Genomic DNA, 23133 nt, shown 5'->3' with positions numbered 1-23133 from the left:
AGCTTCAAGATGACTGCAGCTTGAGGGCCATGATACACATGGGCTTCAAGGTAACTGCAGCTTGATTACAATAGTATTCACAAGCTTCAAGATGACTGCAGCTTGAGGGCCATGATACACATGGGCTTCAAGGTAACTGCTGCTTGATTACAATAATATTCACAAGCTTCAAGATGACTGCAGCTTGAGGGCCGTAATATACATGGGCTTCAAGGCAACTGCAGCTTGATTACAATAGTATTCACAAGCTTCAAGATGACTGCAGCTTGGGGGCCATGATACACATGGGCTTCAAGGTAACTGCAGCTTGATTACAATAGTATTCACAAGCTTCAAGATGACTGCAGCTTGAGGGCCATGACACACATGGGCTTCAAGGTAACTGCAGCTTGATTACAATAGTATTCACAAGCTTCAAGATGACTGCAGCTTGAGGGCCATGATACACATGGGCTTCAAGGTACCTGCAGCTTGATTACAATAGTATTCACAAGTTTCAAGATGACTGCAGCTTGAGGGCCATGATACACATGGGCTTCAAGGTAACTGCAGCTTGATTACAATAGTATTCACAAGCTTCAAGATGACTGCAGCTTGAGGGCCATGACACACATGGGCTTCAAGGTAACTGCAGCTTGATTACAATTGTATTCACAAGCTTCAAGATGACTGCAGCTTGAGGGCCATAATACACATGGGCTTCAAGGTAACTGCAGCTTGATTACAATAGTATTCACAAGCTTCAAGATGACTGCAGCTTGAGGGCCATGATACACATGGGCTTCAAGGTAACTGCAGCTTGATTACAATAGTATTCACAAGCTTCAAGATGACTGCAGCTTGAGGGCCGTAATATACATGGGCTTCAAGGCAACTGCAGCTTGATTACAATAGTATTCACAAGCTTCAAGATGACTGCAGCTTGAGGGCCATGATACACATGGGCTTCAAGGTAAATGCAGCTTGATTACAATAATATTCACAAGCTTCAAGATGACTGCAGCTTGGGGGCCATGATATACATGGGCTTCAAGGTAACTGCAGCTTGATTACAATAGTATTCACAAGCTTCAAGATGACTGCAGCTTGAGGGCCATGATACACATGGGCTTCAAGGTAACTGCAGCTTGATTACAATAATATTCACAAGCTTCAAGATGACTGCAGCTTGAGGGCCATGATACACATGGGCTTCAAGGTAACTGCAGCTTGATTACAATAGTATTCACAAGCTTCAAGATGACTGCAGCTTGAGGGCCATGATACACATGGGCTTCAAGGTAACTGCAGCTTGATTAGAATAGTATTCACAAGCTTGAAGATGACTGCAGCTTGAGGGCCATGATACACATGGGCTTCAAGGTAACTGCAGCTTGATTACAATAGTATTCACAAGCTTCAAGATGACTGCAGCTTGAGGACCATGATACACATGGGCTTCAAGGTAACTGCAGCTTGATTACAATAGTATTCACAAGTTTCAAGATGACTGCAGCTTGAGGGCCATAATACACATGGGCTTCAAGGTAACTGCAGCTTGATTACAATAGTATTCACAAGCTTCAAGATGACTGCAGATTGAGGGCCATGATACACATGGGCTTCAAGGTAACTGCAGCTTGATTACAATAGTATTCACAAGCTTCAAGATGACTGCAGCTTGAGGGCCATGATACACATGGGCTTCAAGGTAACTGCAGCTTGATTACAATAGTATTCACAAGCTTCAAGATGACTGCAGCTTGAGGGCCATGATACACATGGGCTTCAAGGTAACTGCAGCTTGATTACAATAGTATTCACAAGCTTCAAGATGACTGCAGCTTGAGGGCCATGATACACATGGGCTTCAAGGTAACTGCTGCTTGATTACAATAATATTCACAAGCTTCAAGATGACTGCAGCTTGAGGGCCGTAATATACATGGGCTTCAAGGCAACTGCAGCTTGATTACAATAGTATTCACAAGCTTCAAGATGACTGCAGCTTGGGGGCCATGATACACATGGGCTTCAAGGTAACTGCAGCTTGATTACAATAGTATTCACAAGCTTCAAGATGACTGCAGCTTGAGGGCCATGACACACATGGGCTTCAAGGTAACTGCAGCTTGATTACAATAGTATTCACAAGCTTCAAGATGACTGCAGCTTGAGGGCCATGATACACATGGGCTTCAAGGTACCTGCAGCTTGATTACAATAGTATTCACAAGTTTCAAGATGACTGCAGCTTGAGGGCCATGATACACATGGGCTTCAAGGTAACTGCAGCTTGATTACAATAGTATTCACAAGCTTCAAGATGACTGCAGCTTGAGGGCCATGACACACATGGGCTTCAAGGTAACTGCAGCTTGATTACAATTGTATTCACAAGCTTCAAGATGACTGCAGCTTGAGGGCCATAATACACATGGGCTTCAAGGTAACTGCAGCTTGATTACAATAGTATTCACAAGCTTCAAGATGACTGCAGCTTGAGGGCCATGATACACATGGGCTTCAAGGTAACTGCAGCTTGATTACAATAGTATTCACAAGCTTCAAGATGACTGCAGCTTGAGGGCCGTAATATACATGGGCTTCAAGGCAACTGCAGCTTGATTACAATAGTATTCACAAGCTTCAAGATGACTGCAGCTTGAGGGCCATGATACACATGGGCTTCAAGGTAAATGCAGCTTGATTACAATAATATTCACAAGCTTCAAGATGACTGCAGCTTGGGGGCCATGATATACATGGGCTTCAAGGTAACTGCAGCTTGATTACAATAGTATTCACAAGCTTCAAGATGACTGCAGCTTGAGGGCCATGATACACATGGGCTTCAAGGTAACTGCAGCTTGATTACAATAATATTCACAAGCTTCAAGATGACTGCAGCTTGAGGGCCATGATACACATGGGCTTCAAGGTAACTGCAGCTTGATTACAATAGTATTCACAAGCTTCAAGATGACTGCAGCTTGAGGGCCATGATACACATGGGCTTCAAGGTAACTGCAGCTTGATTAGAATAGTATTCACAAGCTTGAAGATGACTGCAGCTTGAGGGCCATGATACACATGGGCTTCAAGGTAACTGCAGCTTGATTACAATAGTATTCACAAGCTTCAAGATGACTGCAGCTTGAGGACCATGATACACATGGGCTTCAAGGTAACTGCAGCTTGATTACAATAGTATTCACAAGTTTCAAGATGACTGCAGCTTGAGGGCCATAATACACATGGGCTTCAAGGTAACTGCAGCTTGATTACAATAGTATTCACAAGCTTCAAGATGACTGCAGATTGAGGGCCATGATACACATGGGCTTCAAGGTAACTGCAGCTTGATTACAATAGTATTCACAAGCTTCAAGATGACTGCAGCTTGAGGGCCATGATACACATGGGCTTCAAGGTAACTGCAGCTTGATTACAATAGTATTCACAAGCTTCAAGATGACTGCAGCTTGAGGGCCATGATACACATGGGCTTCAAGGTAACTGCAGCTTGATTACAATAGTATTCACAAGCTTCAAGATGACTGCAGCTTAAGGGCCATAATACACATGGGCTTCAAGGTAACTGCAGCTTGATTACAATAGTATTCACAAGCTTCAAGATGACTGCAGCTTGAGGACCATGATACACATGGGCTTCAAGGTAACTGCAGCTTGATTACAATAGTATTCACAAGCTTCAAGATGACTGCAGCTTGAGGGCCATAATACACATGGGCTTCAAGGTAACTGCAGCTTGATTACAATAGTATTCACAAGCTTCAAGATGACTGCAGCTTGATTGCCATGATACACATGGGCTTCAAGGTAACTGCAGTTTGATTGCAATAATATTCACAAGCTTCAAGATGACTGCAGCTTGAGGGCCGTAATATACATGGGCTTCAAGGCAACTGCAGCTTGATTACAATAGTATTCACAAGCTTCAAGATGACTGCAGCTTGAGGGCCATGATTTACATGGGCTTCAAGGTAAATGCAGCTTGATTACAATAATATTCACAAGCTTCAAGATGACTTCAGCTTGGGGGCCATGGTATACATGGGCTTCAAGGTAACTGCAGCTTGATTACAATAGTATTCACAAGCTTCAAGATGACTGCAGCTTGAGGGCCATGATACACATGGGCTTCAAGGTAACTGCAGCTTGATTACAATAGTATTCACAAGCTTCAAGATGACTGCAGCTTGAGGGCCATGATACACATGGGCTTCAAGGTAACTGCTGCTTGATTACAATAATATTCACAAGCTTCAAGATGACTGCAGCTTGAGGGCCGTAATATAAATGGGCTTCAAGGGAACTGCAGCTTGATTACAATAGTATTCACAAGCTTCAAGATGACTGCAGCTTGAGGGCCATGATACACATGGGCTTCAAGGTAACTGCAGCTTGATTACAATAGTATTCACAAGCTTCAAGATGACTGCAGCTTGAGGGCCATGATATACATGGGCTTCAAGGTAACTGCAGCTTGATTACAATAGTATTCACAAGCTTCAAGATGACTGCAGCTTGGGGGCCATGATGTACATGGGCTTCAAGGTATCTGCTGCTTGATTACAATAATATTCACAAGCTTCAAGATGACTGCAGCTTGAGGGCCATAATACACATGGGCTTCAAGGTAACTGCAGCTTGATTACAATAGTATTCACAAGCTTCAAGATGACTGCAGCTTGAGGGCCATGATACACATGGGCTTCAAGGTAACTGCAGCTTGATTACAGTAGTATTCACAAGCTTGAAGATGACTGCAGCTTGAGGGCCATGATACACATGGGCTTCAAGGTAACTGCAGCTTGATTACAATAGTATTCACAAGTTTCAAGATGACTGCAGCTTGAGGGCCATAATACACATGGGCTTCAAGGTAACTGCAGCTTGATTACAATAGTATTCACAAGCTTCAAGATGACTGCAGCTTGAGGGCCATGACACACATGGGCTTCAAGGTAACTGCAGCTTGATTACAATAGTATTCACAAGCTTCAAGATGACTGCAGCTTGAGGGCCATGATACACATGGGCTTCAAGGTAACTGCAGCTTGATTACAGTAGTATTCACAAGCTTCAAGATGACTGCAGCTTGAGGGCCATGATACACATGGGCTTCAAGGTAACTGCAGCTTGATTACAATAGTATTCACAAGCTTCAAGATGACTGCAGCTTGAGGGCCATAATACACATGGGCTTCAAGGTAACTGCAGCTTGATTACAATTGTATTCACAAGCTTCAAGATGACTGCAGCTTGAGGGCCATGATACACATGGGCTTCAAGGTAACTGCAGCTTGATTACAATAGTATTCACAAGCATCAAGATGACTGCAGCTTGAGGGCCATGATACACATGGGCTTCAAGGTAACTGCAGCTTGATTACAATAGTATTCACAAGTTTCAAGATGACTGCAGGTTGAGGGCCATGACACACATGGGCTTCAAGGTAACTGCAGCTTGATTACAATAGTATTCACAAGCTTCAAGATGACTGCAGCTTGAGGGCCATGATACACATGGGCTTCAAGGTAACTGCAGCTTGATTACAATAGTATTCACAAGCTTCAAGATGACTGCAGCTTGAGGGCCATGATACACATGGGCTTCAAGGTAACTGCTGCTTGATTACAATAATATTCACAAGCTTCAAGATGACTGCAGCTTGAGGGCCGTAATATACATGGGCTTCAAGGCAACTGCAGCTTGATTACAATAGTATTCACAAGCTTCAAGATGACTGCAGCTTGGGGGCCATGATACACATGGGCTTCAAGGTAACTGCAGCTTGATTACAATAGTATTCACAAGCTTCAAGATGACTGCAGCTTGAGGGCCATGACACACATGGGCTTCAAGGTAACTGCAGCTTGATTACAATAGTATTCACAAGCTTCAAGATGACTGCAGCTTGAGGGCCATGATACACATGGGCTTCAAGGTACCTGCAGCTTGATTACAATAGTATTCACAAGCTTCAAGATGACTGCAGCTTGAGGGCCATGATACACATGGGCTTCAAGGTAACTGCAGCTTGATTACAATAGTATTCACAAGCTTCAAGATGACTGCAGCTTGAGGGCCATGACACACATGGGCTTCAAGGTAACTGCAGCTTGATTACAATTGTATTCACAAGCTTCAAGATGACTGCAGCTTGAGGGCCATAATACACATGGGCTTCAAGGTAACTGCAGCTTGATTACAATAGTATTCACAAGCTTCAAGATGACTGCAGCTTGAGGGCCATGATACACATGGGCTTCAAGGTAACTGCAGCTTGATTACAATAGTATTCACAAGCTTCAAGATGACTGCAGCTTGAGGGCCGTAATATACATGGGCTTCAAGGCAACTGCAGCTTGATTACAATAGTATTCACAAGCTTGAAGATGACTGCAGCTTGAGGGCCATGATACACATGGGCTTCAAGGTAAATGCAGCTTGATTACAATAATATTCACAAGCTTCAAGATGACTGCAGCTTGGGGGCCATGATATACATGGGCTTCAAGGTAACTGCAGCTTGATTACAATAGTATTCACAAGCTTCAAGATGACTGCAGCTTGAGGGCCATGATACACATGGGCTTCAAGGTAACTGCAGCTTGATTACAATAATATTCACAAGCTTCAAGATGACTGCAGCTTGAGGGCCATGATACACATGGGCTTCAAGGTAACTGCAGCTTGATTACAATAGTATTCACAAGCTTCAAGATGACTGCAGCTTGAGGGCCATGATACACATGGGCTTCAAGGTAACTGCAGCTTGATTAGAATAGTATTCACAAGCTTGAAGATGACTGCAGCTTGAGGGCCATGATACACATGGGCTTCAAGGTAACTGCAGCTTGATTACAATAGTATTCACAAGCTTCAAGATGACTGCAGCTTGAGGACCATGATACACATGGGCTTCAAGGTAACTGCAGCTTGATTACAATAGTATTCACAAGTTTCAAGATGACTGCAGCTTGAGGGCCATAATACACATGGGCTTCAAGGTAACTGCAGCTTGATTACAATAGTATTCACAAGCTTCAAGATGACTGCAGATTGAGGGCCATGATACACATGGGCTTCAAGGTAACTGCAGCTTGATTACAATAGTATTCACAAGCTTCAAGATGACTGCAGCTTGAGGGCCATGATACACATGGGCTTCAAGGTAACTGCAGCTTGATTACAATAGTATTCACAAGCTTCAAGATGACTGCAGCTTGAGGGCCATGATACACATGGGCTTCAAGGTAACTGCAGCTTGATTACAATAGTATTCACAAGCTTCAAGATGACTGCAGCTTGAGGGCCATAATACACATGGGCTTCAAGGTAACTGCAGCTTGATTACAATAGTATTCACAAGCTTCAAGATGACTGCAGCTTGAGGACCATGATACACATGGGCTTCAAGGTAACTGCAGCTTGATTACAATAGTATTCACAAGCTTCAAGGTAACTACAGCTTGATTACAATAGTATTCACAAGTTTCAAGATGACTGCAGCTTGAGGACCATGATACACATGGGCTTCAAGGTAACTGCAGCTTGATTACAATAGTATTCACAAGCTTCAAGATGACTGCAGCTTGAGGGCCATGATACACATGGGCTTCAAGGTAACTGCTGCTTGATTACAATAATATTCCCAAGCTTCAAGATGACTGCAGCTTGAGGGCCGTAATATACATGGGCTTCAAGGCAACTGCAGCTTGATTACAATAGTATTCACAAGCTTCAAGATGACTGCAGCTTGAGGGCCATGATTTACATGGGCTTCAAGGTAACTGCAGCTTGATTACAATAGTATTCACAAGCTTCAAGATGACTGCAGCTTGAGGGCCATGACACACATGGGCTTCAAGGTAACTGCAGCTTGATTACAATAGTATTCACAAGCGTCAAGATGACTGCAGCTTGAGGGCCATGATACACATGGGCTTCAAGGTAACTGCAGCTTGATTACAATAGTATTCACAAGTTTCAAGATGACTGCAGCTTGAGGGCCATAATACACATGGGCTTCAAGGTAGCTGCAGCTTGATTACAATAGTATTCACAAGCTTCAAGATGACTGCAGCTTGAGGGCCATGACACACATGGGCTTCAAGGTAACTGCAGCTTGATTACAATAGTATTCACAAGCTTCAAGATGACTGCAGCTTGAGGGCCATGATACACATGGGCTTCAAGGTAACTGCAGCTTGATTACAATAGTATTCACAAGCTTCAAGATGACTGCAGCTTGAGGGCCATAATACACATGGGCTTCAAGGTAACTGCAGCTTGATTACAATAGTATTCACAAGCTTGAAGATGACTGCAGCTTGAGGGCCATGATACACATGGGCTTCAAGGTAACTGCAGCTTGATTACAATAGTATTCACAAGCTTCAAGATGACTGCAGCTTGAGGGCCATGATACACATGGGCTTCAAGGTAAATGCAGCTTGATTACAATAGTATTCACAAGCTTCAAGATGACTGCAGCTTGAGGGCCATGATACACATGGGCTTCAAGGTAACTGCAGCTTGATTACAATAGTATTCACAAGCTTCAAGATGACTGCAGCTTGAGGGCCATAATACACATGGGCTTCAAGGTAACTGCAGCTTGATTACAATAGTATTCACAAGCTTGAAGATGACTGCAGCTTGAGGGTCATGATACACATGGGCTTCAAGGTAACTGCAGCTTGATTACAATAGTATTCACAAGCTTCAAGATGACTGCAGCTTGAGGGCCATAATATACATGGGCTTCATCATGATTGCTTCTTGAGCATGGTGTACATGAGCTACAGGGTGATTGCAGCTGAAGGAACACAGTAAGGTACATTCAAGGTACAAGGTACATTCATCTTCAAGGTACATTCAGCTCAAGGAGCATGGTGTACATGGGCTTGAAAGTGATTGCAGCTCAAGGGCCATGGTGTACATAAGCTACAGTGTAGTTGCAGCTCAAGGAGCATGGTATACATGGGCTTCAAGGTGATTGCAGCTCAAGGACCATGGTGTACATGACCTATAGTGTAATTGCAGCTGAAGGAACACAGTATACATGAGCTACAGTGTAATTCCAGCTCAAGGACCATGATATACATGGGCTTCAAGGTGATTGCAGCTCCAGGACCATGGTTTACATGAGCTACAGGGTAACTGCAGCTCTAGGACCATGGTATACATGGGCTTCAAGTTGATTGCAGCTCAAGGACCATGGTATACATGAGCTACAGGGTAATTCCAGCTCAAGGACCATGATATACATGGGCTTCAAGGTAATTGCAGCTCCAGGACCATGGTTTACATGAGCTACAGGGTAACTGCAGCTCTAGGACCATGGTATATATGAGCTACAAGGTGACTGCAGCTCAAAGAGCATGGTATACACAGGCTTCAAGGTGATGGCAGCTCTAGGACCATGGTATACACAGGCTTCAAGGTGATGGCAGCTCTAGGACCATGGTATACACAGGCTTCAAGGTGACTGCAGCTCCAGGAACATGGTATACATGGCCCTTGATGTGATTGCAGCTCTAGGGCCATGGTATACACAGGCTTCAAGTTGATTGCAGCTCCAGGACCATGGTATACATGAGCTTCAAGGTGATTGCAGCTCTAGGGCCATGGTATACACAGGCTTCAAGGTGACTGCAGCTCCAGGAACATGGTATACATGGCCCTTGATGTGATTGCAGCTCTAGGGCCATGGTATACACAGGCTTCAAGGTGATTGCAGCTCCAGGAACATGGTATACATGAGCTTCAAGGTGATTGCAGCTCGAGGACCATGGTATGCATGGGCTTCAAGGTGACTGCAGCTCTAGGGCCATGGTATACACACACTGCAAGGTGATTGCAGCTCCAGGAACATGGTATACATGAGCTTCAAGGTGATTGCAGGTCAAGGAGCATGGTATGCATGGGCTTCAAGGAGATAGCAGTTCGAGGACCATGGTTTACATGGTTTTCAAGGCAATTGCAGCTCCAGGACCATGGTATGCATGGTGGTTAGGTTGTTGTTTAATGCTGCACTCAGCAATATTCCAGCTATATTTTGACAGTCTGTAAATAATGGAATAGGGACCAGACAATCCAGTGACCAGCAGCATTAGCATCACTGAAATCAAGTCTGACCACCTGATCTCAGTCATGTGTTTGTGGAAGACTGGACTGAAATGAATTTGATACAAAGGCAGGGTCTTCCCCCTTTCAACACCAACAGAAATACAAGCTAGACAGTCATCTTTTTCACCCCAAGATATTGAAGAATTTGAATGAATGCCAAGCCTCGTGCAAGTATCTGGATCATCAATTTTGAAGGGTAGAGACTCTAATATGCCAGAAAAAAATGCCTTCCCTTGAAAAGGCATTTCAGTCATATGTGATGAGAAATGCAGAGCACCTCACTATTTGAGATGAATTAGAGACTTTGATGAGTAACTAGATCCAGGGCCTCAATTTTTCTTTGATCCCGTATGTGAGGGAGATGCTCCCTTTCACTACTGAGGCAAATGCAGTTAAAGGAGTGAAGAATGAAGACATAATTTATTAACAAAATATAACTCATCAAAAACAACCAAAACAATACACCAAGCATTAGAACATACAAACCCAATCACCTAAAACTAATTTACTAATGTCTAACCTATTTTCTCCTAACCCAACCCTGTTAAATGAACATCCTACCTACAGTTTACTGTTCTTAAACATTAGTCAAAAAAATACCTACTGCCTGACATGTTCTCTAGCACAGAAATCCACTTGGCCATCCTTACTAACAACTTTGCCCCCAAATATACAGCCTTTCTACTCAATTTCTCTTAGTTTACTGAAAAATAAATGAGTCGGGTCTCATTGTTCTGTCAAGGAACATCTTATTTCCCCATCATGGGACATATTGTGGTGGACAACCTCACCCCAGTGGATGGGGGGCAGATAGCCAGGGCGCAGTTGTCCGGGGGCAGTTAGCCTGATACCATCTAGTTCTCACATATAACACCTACTGGAACATTATCAGGAGTCAAAGGTGTTAGGCCAGTAGATACTTAGTCGCCACCATGAGTCAAAGGTGCCAAGCTTACAGACACTTAGTTGCCACTATGAGTCAAAGGTGCTAGCCAATAGATACTTAGTTGTCGCCATGAGTCAAAGCTGTTAGGCCAATAGATACTTAGTGGCAACCATGAGTCAAAGGTGTTAGGCCTGCATCAATGTTTAGTGGCAACCATGAGTCAAAGATGTTTGGCCAATAGATACTTAGCAGCCACCATGAGTCGAAAGTGTTAGGCCTCCATCAGTGTTTAGTGGCTACCATGAGGCAAAGGTCCTTTGCTTGCATCAATGCCTAAATTTAGTGGCCACCATGAGGCAAAAGTGCTAGGAAAGCATCAATATCTAATGACCACCAAGAGGCAAAGGTGCAAAGCCTGCAATAATGCTTAGAAACCTAAATGAAGGATAGGTGCATCAATGCTAATGGTGGATACACTTATCAGGTGCACTGTTGAATTTTCACATACCTTTGAAACATATGTCTTTTTATGCATTAACATTCCATTCATGAAAGTAAAAGTTAAACACTGATGACAATATTTTGTTGTATATGTGTCACAATACTTGTTTTCCTTGGAGCATATATTGGTTTTGAATGCATGAGATATATCCTGTTCTCAACCAGTAGAGAGTATTTTTCTTCTGTTTCAGGTCCTCCAATCACAGATCCTGGTAGGTAACACTGTCTGTATTAATTACAACTGTGACTGTTTGATCACTTGAACTCCAAATGAGTGAATTTCACCTATCAACCATTGCCCTGGTTGTTGACATGTCGTGCAAATAAATGTCTTCACCAGTGTGTTTTCACTGTCCTTACTTGCTCTTTGGGTTTGTCTTTAAAAAATATCTATAGTGAATGGCACAGTTATCAGGACTAACAAACTTGACATAAGATTATACAGCATACAGAGGAACCTGAATCTGAAACATGTCAAGTGTATATGTCTTTGAGGTCACTTGGCTAACTGTTGTTATCTGTTATTGTATTTGTGGAACTGTCACTTTGCTGATCCAAGATCATGCCTCACTCACAGAATAACAATCACATGGAATTCATGGTAATCCAAGGTGGAATGTATTATTTCAACTAACTAAACCATTACTGCTTTTATGAAAATATATTTCTATATGCTAGAAGCATGTGTTTTTCGACGTAACATATATTTTGTGTTTGGCAGTTATCTTTTATCCATTCATGAGATTTGATGTTGCCACACTTCTTTTTCTGCTGTTATTGTATTTGGACAGATCAATTCCTTCCAACAAACCTGATCTTGTGCTTTTTGGTAAAGCCAATGAATCTATTTGGCAAGATTCAGGAAAAGCATGATAGATATAAGGACCTCAGCTTTGAAATGTATCGCTTGCATCCCAAGTACATTGTTGTCAGGATCGTCATTGTTCTTGGTGCCCTTGGTTTGGTGCAGATCATGAGAGTGCCCGGATTCTCCACTGTGAGCATGGACCTTCTGGCATTCTGGGTAATGCAGAAGGCTGCAGTGTTGGGGAGTCTACATATTCTGTGGAAAGTTGGCTTGGTGGCCTGACTTGAGGCACCACTTTCTGGGAGAAGTCCCATTCGCTGTCTGGGCTGCATTTAGAAGGGGCAAGGACCCTGAGCTGATGATGAGCCTTACCAGCCTGACTGTGCCAGAATCACCCCAAACACGCTCTCTGCTCTATTTTCATCTTAGTTTGTAAATTGTAGTAATAACGGATTTCTGTGGTGGTTGGTATCCAACTGAAAGTTTAGGAGTGATAGGCCTCTGAGAGGAGATCAGCTTTCAATTGTTTAAGGACTAGTGTGATGTGGTCCTTTGACGAGGTCCTTGTAATTTCTATGGCTGCTTCATTATGGACTTTCTGCAGACATTGGATGTTTCCAACTCAGTGCAGTTGTGAGTTGCAATAGTCCAGTCTCTGTGTTACACAGCAGTGGACTAGTAGCTTTGTTGCATCAGTGTCAGAGTAGCGTCAGATCTACCAAGTGTTCCTCAAATGGATGTTCACTGTCCTGCATGTGTCCAGGGCCCCTTTTTCAGAAAGCCCTCTTACCAGTCCAACCTCGTAAAGCAGGTCGTAGACCACCTCTTACTTTTTAACCCTGTTTCACTGTGTTGTAAACAGCTCGAAATTTTGGACCCCGACTGACCTGTCGTAAATGCTTTAGGAGGTCATAAACACTACTAGTACAAAGATGGCATCAACAATTATGGTACTGCAAGTGATTAAAATACGCAACTGATAAGGCCTGAGAAATTTTGCGACAGGTCGAACATGCTCGACACTCTGGATGATCTTGGCATGTTGTTTTCTAACTGTGCAGAATGTTCCAAAAGACCCACAGTTTTTGACACAATACAAAATCATGATTCACAGCATTATTTGGTGTACAGTATGATTTCAAATGCGAAGATCAGAAAATTACTATGATTATTTAATTGAAAAAATAACATTCTAATGATCACTGATATCAGATTTTCATGTCATTACCAATGATAAATCTGAAACGCAGCTAATGAACCTAGAATCAGGTGGAATGCTTTTGAAACTATACTCACACAAACACCTAAGTGTGCTTTCCACCATATTGGATAGTGTTTACAAAATCTCGTTTTGCAACGGCCGGTATTAAGTCAGCTGCAACAAATGCATCACTGAATTATCGATACACATTAACATGATATTACATCTGGTCTTTGCCACCAATACCAACAGTCTAAATAAAATAAAATGAAACATACTGGGGGTCAAGACAAAGACTGCGCTAATTTGAAATGTAAACAAACCAAAATTCTGATTTTACAGTAGTATATAGCACTTTTAAAAAAATTCTGACATCCAACTGGCTCTTCAATGCTTTGAATACCTGTTTGCATGGAAAGAGTATCATAGCAGGAAAGAGAAAATTAAAAACAGAAACAATTCAAAGATTTGATACTTCATAAGTAATTGTCCAAATTTCAGTGCAGCGTGACGCCATAACAGAAGCAAAATCACCCAGAACAGTGGTAATTATCAGTATTTTTGGCTTCTTCTCTTAATTGAAATGAAAATGATGAAAACATAAAACAACACACAGATAGTCAGAGACATTCTGATTACTCACATATCATATTTATGCATAAACAATCCCTGAATCGAGGGAAGAGTCCTTGCAAAATCATGTGTACCCTTGTCACCGAAGCCGCCATTTCATAAGAAATCGGACATTGGTTGTGATGTCATACGTCAACATTGTTTTACATATCAGGCAATTTCTAGGAGGTGAAGACAAGAGCAAACAAAAAAATTTCCTATAACACTTTCAGTACTAATGTATATTTTGCATTTGGTCCAAATATGTTTTCATGAAACCAGTATCTACCTTTAGCCATGTTCAATATCACATTACACGTGGATATAGGATGTACAGTTTTATTCTTTGAACGTTTTTGATTGATTGAATAAAAGTTACGAAAGAAGTTGACACATTTAGTGGTTAAACCTTTACACAAGACTAGTGTTAGTAGATCAAACGTAGACATAACGGTAACATGGTTACCGGTAATAGACAGCGATTAATTCAAGCCTTATATGTAAATTGATAATATTAATGGAACTGATTTATACATTTTATCGTGTAATTTTCAGTGGAATTTGGTGAGAGAATAAAATTATTACGATAAGAAAACCTGTACTATCAATCAAAAACATGGCATTTGCATTGGTATTTTATTTTGAAATACTTCGTGAATATCGGGATATGCTGGTGCCTGTTTGGTTTCGCTGTATGCATTGCTGTGCAACAAAGTACCTCTTAAACAATGTACAAACTGGATTTAGCAGGACCCTGTGGTACAACATAGATACGATGTCTTTGTCAAACGGTCGTAAAAGAGGTTGGAAGAGGGTTGTAAACAAGGTCGTATGGGCTACGACCTCCTATATTTAGCAGGCTTTTGTGAAACGCAGCCCAGAGCATGCTGATCAGGTGACATTGTCTCAGTAAGCATGACACCAAGAGTCCTCACCTTGTTGATGAGGTTTATGAGCATCCTTTCAAACATGAGTGATCAAACCTAAGGACCTTTTACGGTGCTGCTAAATTCCAAGCCAATCTAACAATGACTGCCATAGTGACCATTTTTAAAAGGTGAACCCTAATTGATCCATTGCTTCAAGAATCATCCAAAAATTGGACATGCAGCAAGCATGTGGTTTTCTTGCTGTTATGAAGGCTTTCCACTCGGAAGCACAAAATACCATAAATGGATTCTGTATGGTTATGGTGGACAGGACAATGTTTTATCTTTCAATATCACACAAACAGCACACAAAAATATGATGGTCTTTCAATATCACGCAAACAGCACACAAAAATATGATGGTGTTTCAATATCACGCAAACAGCACACAGAAATATTATGGTCTTTCAATATCACGCAAACAGCACACAAAAATATTATGGTCTTTCAATATCACGCAAACAGCACACAAAAATATGATGGTCTTTCAATATCACGCAAACAGCACACAAAAATATGATGGTCTATTGAAAAGCAAACAGCACACAAGAATATGATGGTGTTTCAATAAAAAGCAAACAGCACACAAAAATATGATGGTCTTTCCATAAAAAGCAAACAAAAAGAAAATGAAACTGCAATAGAAATGTTAACAAATTCAAAAGCAACACATATAGTTGCTTTAACATTTCTACTGGACGACATATGCTTAGAGTGTCTCATATCTGTCTGATGCAGTAATGTACTCTAATATAGCCCTCTGGATTGAACGGTATAGGATGATGGGGTGCAATGTTGCAGGGAAGGAGAATGTAGAGAAGACAGTTCATCATTTACACAATCAGTATAATGTTCATAATTATGTTCAGTAATAAAGTTTCCAATGTAAGCATAACGCTCGAGGTCACAATCATTACCTATACAAGATGTTATAAATCTTTACAATATGTAGGCCTGGTTTGTAGTAAAATGTCATTCTCATCAGATCACCTAGATGAATACTGTAAACCAGAAAATGTTTTGAATCAATAAAATTTTGCGATTGAACACTCAATACTATAAATGTGACAATAAAATTTTGCGAGTTGTAAGACTTTCATCAGTATACTCACTTTGCCATTTTATGCTACGGAAGCAACAACACCGAAGCATCACATTGCATACAGTGACTGCTTCCTGTTGTTTTGTAGTGCCACGCTAGCGATACACAGGTACTGGTAATAGTGGGCCCGACTGGTATTGTTTTGTTGTTTGCATAAGCTCTTTCAAGAAATGGGCGATTATTGGAGTAGGGCATTCATTTATAACATGTCATTATATCCCCCAGCTGAGAGCCAAGATGCGATCCCACTAAATTTCCATTCACCCTCATATATTTTCATTTTTGTGCAATGGGTAAAGTATTATTATTAAAAGATTTTGCAAATAACATCTATGGTCGTCTTTTCCCCAATATCAAAACACACCACCACCTATACATACCTTAGTGCATGTATCGTGCTAGGCTTTATGCACATTTTTTAGCATTGAACATTGTGTCCCAGCATCAAGGTCGAGGCGACGAAAGCTGAGATGTCACTTGAATTACAGCACACAATCGCTCAAAAAAGATGGAAGTAGTAAGTTATTATGTTCATTTGATAACTTTTACAAGTATTGTTGTTGATTGTATTCTTCTGCTTATTCACTTTGATTAATTATCTACCCGAAACATCGTTACTCTGCTCTTTGACAACTTGATGATATGGACCCATTGATGAGGCACGTGTAGGAGAAACATACATCCTGCATGTTGTTTGAATCAGCAAAACTATTGATCGTCAATATGAGAAAGCAGCTTTAAATAAATGCGACGATTTATCAAAGCGACACAATAAACACTGCATTTTTCGCATTAATTTATCGCTGGCAAAAATTTTGGTTGACAGTAATTTTTACAACTTCTAAACATTATTGATTAAAAAAATATTAATGAAGTATTGGATCACCTGCTACGTTGTCAAAACTTGTAACATGGGTGATACCATTTTTCTTAATCAAAGGTACAGCTTACTAATCACGGATGCAACCAACCATGACACAGTGTTGTTTTAACACATCATGGGAGGTCTGTGTTTTTGGAGGAATGTATTTGCCTCTGTTCAGTCAGCTGAGGATGGATACCAGGTAAAATAAGATAACAATATGATTTAACCTCAAATACCGTAAGTACATCATGGGTCATATACTACAAATTGTATGCTTCCATAAAGAGATTTGACCATGGCATAAACTAGAATTATTATATCATAACATCATATTGTATAACAGCATAAGTACAGCAATGTGACACTACAACATTTTGGTGAAATGTCACATAGTCACACTGTCACACTTTGCTAAAATACTGCCTACATTATGTGCATATTTACAATGTGGCAATACGACAATGCCATCTGTAGTGATTACTGCACATACTCAATATGTCATGCCGTTGCATTGTCACATTCTCTTAAAATAGTGTTGTTGCATTGTCTGAAAGGACATTGGTGATTGAAGATTGGATGCGTTTAGTACGGATGTCACAATATGCGCGCCTGCCAGTTTGTGTAGAAGGATTAAGTTGGTTGAAGGGACATTGGTGATTGAAGATTTGATGCGTTTAGTAAGGATGTCACAATATGTGCGCCTGCCAGTTTGTGTAGAAGGATTAAGTTGGTTGAAGGGACATTGGTGATTGAAGATTTGATGCGTTTAGTACGGATGTCACAATATGCGCACCTGCCAGTTTGTGTAGAAGGATTAAGTTGGTTGAAGGGACATTGGTGATTGAAGATTTGATGCATTTAGGAGAGATGTCACAATATGCGTGCCTGCCAGTTTGTGTAGAAGGATTAAGTTGGTTGAAGGGACATTGGTGATTGAAGATTTGATGCGTTTAGTAGAGATGTCACAATATGCGCACCTGCCAGTTTGTGTAGAAGGATTAAGTTGGTTGAAGGGACATTGGTGATTGAAGATTTGATGCATGTAGTACGGATGTCACAATATGCGCGCCTGCCAGTTTGTGTAGAAGGATTAAGTTGGTTGAAGGGACATTGGTGATTGAAGATTTGATGCATTTAGTAGAGATGTCACAATATGCGTGCCTGCCAGTTTGTGTAGAAGGATTAAGTTGGTTGAAGGGACATTGGTGATTGAAGATTTGATGCGTTTAGTACGGATGTCACAATATGCGCGTCTGCCAGTTTGTGTAGAAGGATTAAGTTGGTTGAAGGGACATTGGTGATTGAAGATTTGATGCATTTAGTAGAGATGTCACAATATGCGCGCCTGCCAGTTTGTGTAGAAGGATTAAGTTGGTTGAAGGGACATTGGTGATTGAAGATTTGATGCGTTTAGTACGGATGTCACATTATGCGCGCCTGCCAGTTTGTGTAGAAGGATTAAGTTGGTTGAAGGGACATTGGTGATTGAAGATTTGATGCGTTTAGTAGAGATGTCACAATATGCGCACCTGCCAGTTTGTGTAGAAGGATTAAGTTGGTTGAAGGGACATTGGTGATTGAAGATTTGATGCATGTAGTACGGATGTCACAATATGCGCGCCTGCCAGTTTGTGTAGAAGGATTAAGTTGGTTGAAGGGACATTGGTGATTGAAGATTTGATGCACTTAGTAGAGATGTCACAATATGCGTGCCTGCCAGTTTGTGTAGAAGGATTAAGTTGGTTGAAGGGACATTGGTGATTGAAGATTTGATGCATTTAGTACAGATGTCACAATATGCGCGTCTGCCAGTTTGTGTAGAAGGATTAAGTTGGTTGAAGGGACATTGGTGATTGAAGATTTGATGCATTTAGTACAGATGTCACAATATGCGCGCCTGCCAGTTTGTGTAGAAGGATTAAGTTGGTTGAAGGGACATTGGTGATTGAAGATTTGATGCATTTAGTACAGATGTAACAATATGCGCACCTGCCAGTTTGTGTAGAAGGATTAAGTTGGTTGAAGGGACATTGGTGATTGAAGATTTGATGCATTTAGTACAGATGTCACAATATGCGCACCTGCCATTTTGTGTAGAAGGATTAAGTTGGTTGAAGGGACATTGGTGATTGAAGATTTGATGCATTTAGTACAGATGTCACAATATGCGCGCCTGCCAGTTTGTGTAGAAGGATTAAGTTGGTTGAAGGGACATTGGTGATTGAAGATTTGATGCATTTAGTACGGATGTCACAATATGCGCGTCTGCCAGTTTGTGTAGAAGGATTAAGTTGGTTGAAGGGACATTGGTGATTAAAGATTTGATGCGTTTAGTAGAGATGTCACAATATGCGCGTCTGCCAGTTTGTGTAGAAGGATTAAGTTGGTTGAAGGGACATTGGTGATTGAAGATTTGATGCATTTAGTAGAGATGTCACAATATGCGTGCCTGCCAGTTTGTGTAGAAGGATTAAGTTGGTTGAAGGGACATTGGTGATTGAAGATTTGATCCGTTTAGTAGAGATGTCACAATATGCGCGCCTGCCAGTTTGTGTAGAAGGATTAAGTTGGTTGAAGGGACATTGGTGATTGAAGATTTGATGCATTTAGTAGAGATGTCACAATATGCGCGCCTACCTGAGTTTGTGTAGAAGGATTAAGTTGGTTGAAGGGACATTGGTGATTGAAGATTTGATCCGTTTAGTAGAGATGTCACAATATCCGCGCCTGCCAGTTTGTGTAGAAGGATTAAGTTGGTTGAAGGGACATTGGTGATTGAAGATTTGATGCATTTAGTACAGATGTCACAATATGCGCGTCTGCCAGTTTGTGTAGAAGGATTAAGTTGGTTGAAGGGACATTGGTGATTGAAGATTTGATGCGTTTAGTACGGATGTCACAATATGCGCGCCTGCCTGAGTTTGTGTAGAAGGATTAAGTTGGTTGAAGGGACATTGGTGATTGAAGATTTGATGCATTTAGTACGGATGTCACAATATGCGCGCCTGCCAGTTTGTGTAGAAGGATTAAGTTGGTTGAAGGGACATTGGTGATTGAAGATTTGATGCATTTAGTACAGATGTCACAATATGTGCGCCTGCCAGTTTGTGTAGAAGGATTAAGTTGGTTGAAGGGACATTGGTGATTGAAGATTTGATGCATTTAGTACAGATGTCACAATATGCGCGCCTACCTGAGTTTGTGTAGAAGGATTAAGTTGGTTGAAGGGACATTGGTGATTGAAGATTTGATGCATTTAGTACAGATGTCACAATATGAGCGCCTGCCAGTTTGTGTAGAAGGATTAAGTTGGTTGAAGGGACACTGGTGATTGAAGATTTGATGCATTTAGTACAGATGTCACAATATGTGCGCCTGCCAGTTTGTGTAGAAGGATTAAGTTGGTTGAAGGGACATTGGTGATTGAAGATTTCATGCATTTAGTACGGATGTCACAATATACGCGTCTGCCATTTTGTGTAGAAGGATTAAGTTGGTTGAAGGGACATTGGTGATTGAAGATTTGATGTGTTTAGTAGAGATGTCACAATATGCGCGTCTGCCAGTTTGTGTAGAAGGATTAAGTTGGTTGAAGGGACATTGGTGATTGAAGATTTGATGCGTTTAGTACGGATGTCACAATATGCGCGCCTGCCTGAGTTTGTGTAGAAGGATTAAGTTGGTTGAAGGGACATTGGTGATTGAAGATTTGATGCGTTTAGTACGGATGTCACAATATGCGCGCCTGCCAGTTTGTGTAGAAGGATTAAGTTGGTTGAAGGGACATTGGTGATTGAAGATTTGATGCATGTAGTACGGATGTCACAATATGCGCGTCTGCCAGTTTGTGTAGAAGGATTAAGTTGGTTGAAGGGACATTGGTGATTGAAGATTTGATGCATTTAGTACAGATGTCACAATATGTGCGCCTGCCAGTTTGTGTAGAAGGATTAAGTTGGTTGAAGGGACATTGGTGATTGAAGATTTGATGCATTTAGTACAGATGTCACAATATGCGCGCCTACCTGAGTTTGTGTAGAAGGATTAAGTTGGTTGAAGGGACATTGGTGATTGAAGATTTGATGCATTTAGTACAGATGTCACAATATGAGCGCCTGCCAGTTTGTGTAGAAGGATTAAGTTGGTTGAAGGGACACTGGTGATTGAAGATTTGATGCATTTAGTACAGATGTCACAATATGTGCGCCTGCCAGTTTGTGTAGAAGGATTAAGTTGGTTGAAGGGACATTGGTGATTGAAGATTTCATGCATTTAGTACGGATGTCACAATATACGCGTCTGCCATTTTGTGTAGAAGGATTAAGTTGGTTGAAGGGACATTGGTGATTGAAGATTTGATGTGTTTAGTAGAGATGTCACAATATGCGCGTCTGCCAGTTTGTGTAGAAGGATTAAGTTGGTTGAAGGGACATTGGTGATTGAAGATTTGATGCGTTTAGTACGGATGTCACAATATGCGCGCCTGCCTGAGTTTGTGTAGAAGGATTAAGTTGGTTGAAGGGACATTGGTGATTGAAGATTTGATGCGTTTAGTACGGATGTCACAATATGCGCGCCTGCCAGTTTGTGTAGAAGGATTAAGTTGGTTGAAGGGACATTGGTGATTGAAGATTTGATGCATGTAGTACGGATGTCACAATATGCGCGTCTGCCAGTTTGTGTAGAAGGATTAAGTTGGTTGAAGGGACATTGGTGATTGAAGATTTGATGCGTTTAGTAGAGATGTCACAATATGCGTGCCTGCCAGTTTGTGTAGAAGGATTAAGTTTGTTGAAGGGACATTGGTGATTGAAGATTTGATGCGTTTAGTACGGATGTCACAATATGCGCGCCTGCCAGTTTGTGTAGAAGGATTAAGTTGGTTGAAGGGACATTGGTGATTGAAGATTTGATGCATTTAGTACAGATGTCACAATATGCGTGCCTGCCAGTTTGTGTAGAAGGATTAAGTTGGTTGAAGGGACATTGGTGATTGAAGATTTGATGCATTTAGGAGAGATGTCACAATGTGCGCGCCTGCCAGTTTGTGTAGAAGGATTAAGTTTGTTGAAGGGACATTGGTGATTGAAGATTTGATGCGTTTAGTACGGATGTCACAATATGCGCGCCTGCCAGTTTGTGTAGAAGGATTAAGTTGGTTGAAGGGACATTGGTGATTGAAGATTTGATGCATTTAGGAGAGATGTCACAATATGCGTGCCTGCCAGTTTGTGTAGAAGGATTAAGTTGGTTGAAGGGACATTGGTGATTGAAGATTTGATGCATTTAGTACAGATGTCACAATATGCGCGCCTGCCTGAGTTTGTGTAGAAGGATTAAGTTGGTTGAAGGGACATTGGTGATTGAAGATTTGATGCGTTTAGTAGAGATGTCACAATATGCACGCCTGCCTGAGTTTGTGTAGAAGGATTAAGTTGGTTGAAGGGACATTGGTGATTGAAGATTTGATGCGTTTAGTACGGATGTCACAATATGCGCGCCTGCCAGTTTGTGTAGAAGGATTAAGTTGGTTGAAGGGACATTGGTGATTGAAGATTTGATGCGTTTAGTACGGATGTCACAATATGCGCGCCTGCCAGTTTGTGTAGAAGGATTAAGTTGGTTGAAGGGACATTGGTGATTGAAGATTTGATGCATGTAGTACGGATGTCACAATATGCGCGTCTGCCAGTTTGTGTAGAAGGATTAAGTTGGTTGAAGGGACATTGGTGATTGAAGATTTGATGCGTTTAGTAGAGATGTCACAATATGCGTGCCTGCCAGTTTGTGTAGAAGGATTAAGTTGGTTGAAGGGACATTGGTGATTGAAGATTTGATGCGTTTAGTACGGATGTCACAATATGCGCGTCTGCCAGTTTGTGTAGAAGGATTAAGTTGGTTGAAGGGACATTGGTGATTGAAGATTTGATGCATTTAGTACAGACGTCACAATATGTGCGCCTGCCAGTTTGTGTAGAAGGATTAAGTTGGTTGAAGGGACATTGGTGATTGAAGATTTCATGCATTTAGTACGGATGTCACAATATACGCGTCTGCCATTTTGTGTAGAAGGATTAAGTTGGTT

At 41.4% G+C, this 23133-nt stretch overlaps 1 protein-coding gene across 2 annotated transcripts in view; it reads left to right on the top strand.

The window, feature by feature from the left end:
* Positions 1 to 23133, top strand: part of LOC137279140 (kin of IRRE-like protein 2) — a 318732-nt gene that overhangs the window by 229230 nt on the left and 66369 nt on the right. For both annotated transcript variants that reach the window (XM_067811616.1, XM_067811615.1), the window contains exon 5: positions 11723 to 11743. In XM_067811616.1, coding sequence (XP_067667717.1) covers positions 11723 to 11743 — 21 coding nt within the window. The remainder of the gene's footprint in view (positions 1 to 11722; positions 11744 to 23133) is intronic.

This window comes from Haliotis asinina, chromosome 3 (assembly GCF_037392515.1).
Source record: "Haliotis asinina isolate JCU_RB_2024 chromosome 3, JCU_Hal_asi_v2, whole genome shotgun sequence".
NCBI lineage: Eukaryota > Metazoa > Mollusca > Gastropoda > Lepetellida > Haliotidae > Haliotis > Haliotis asinina.
This window is presented reverse-complemented; position numbering and strand designations above follow the sequence as displayed.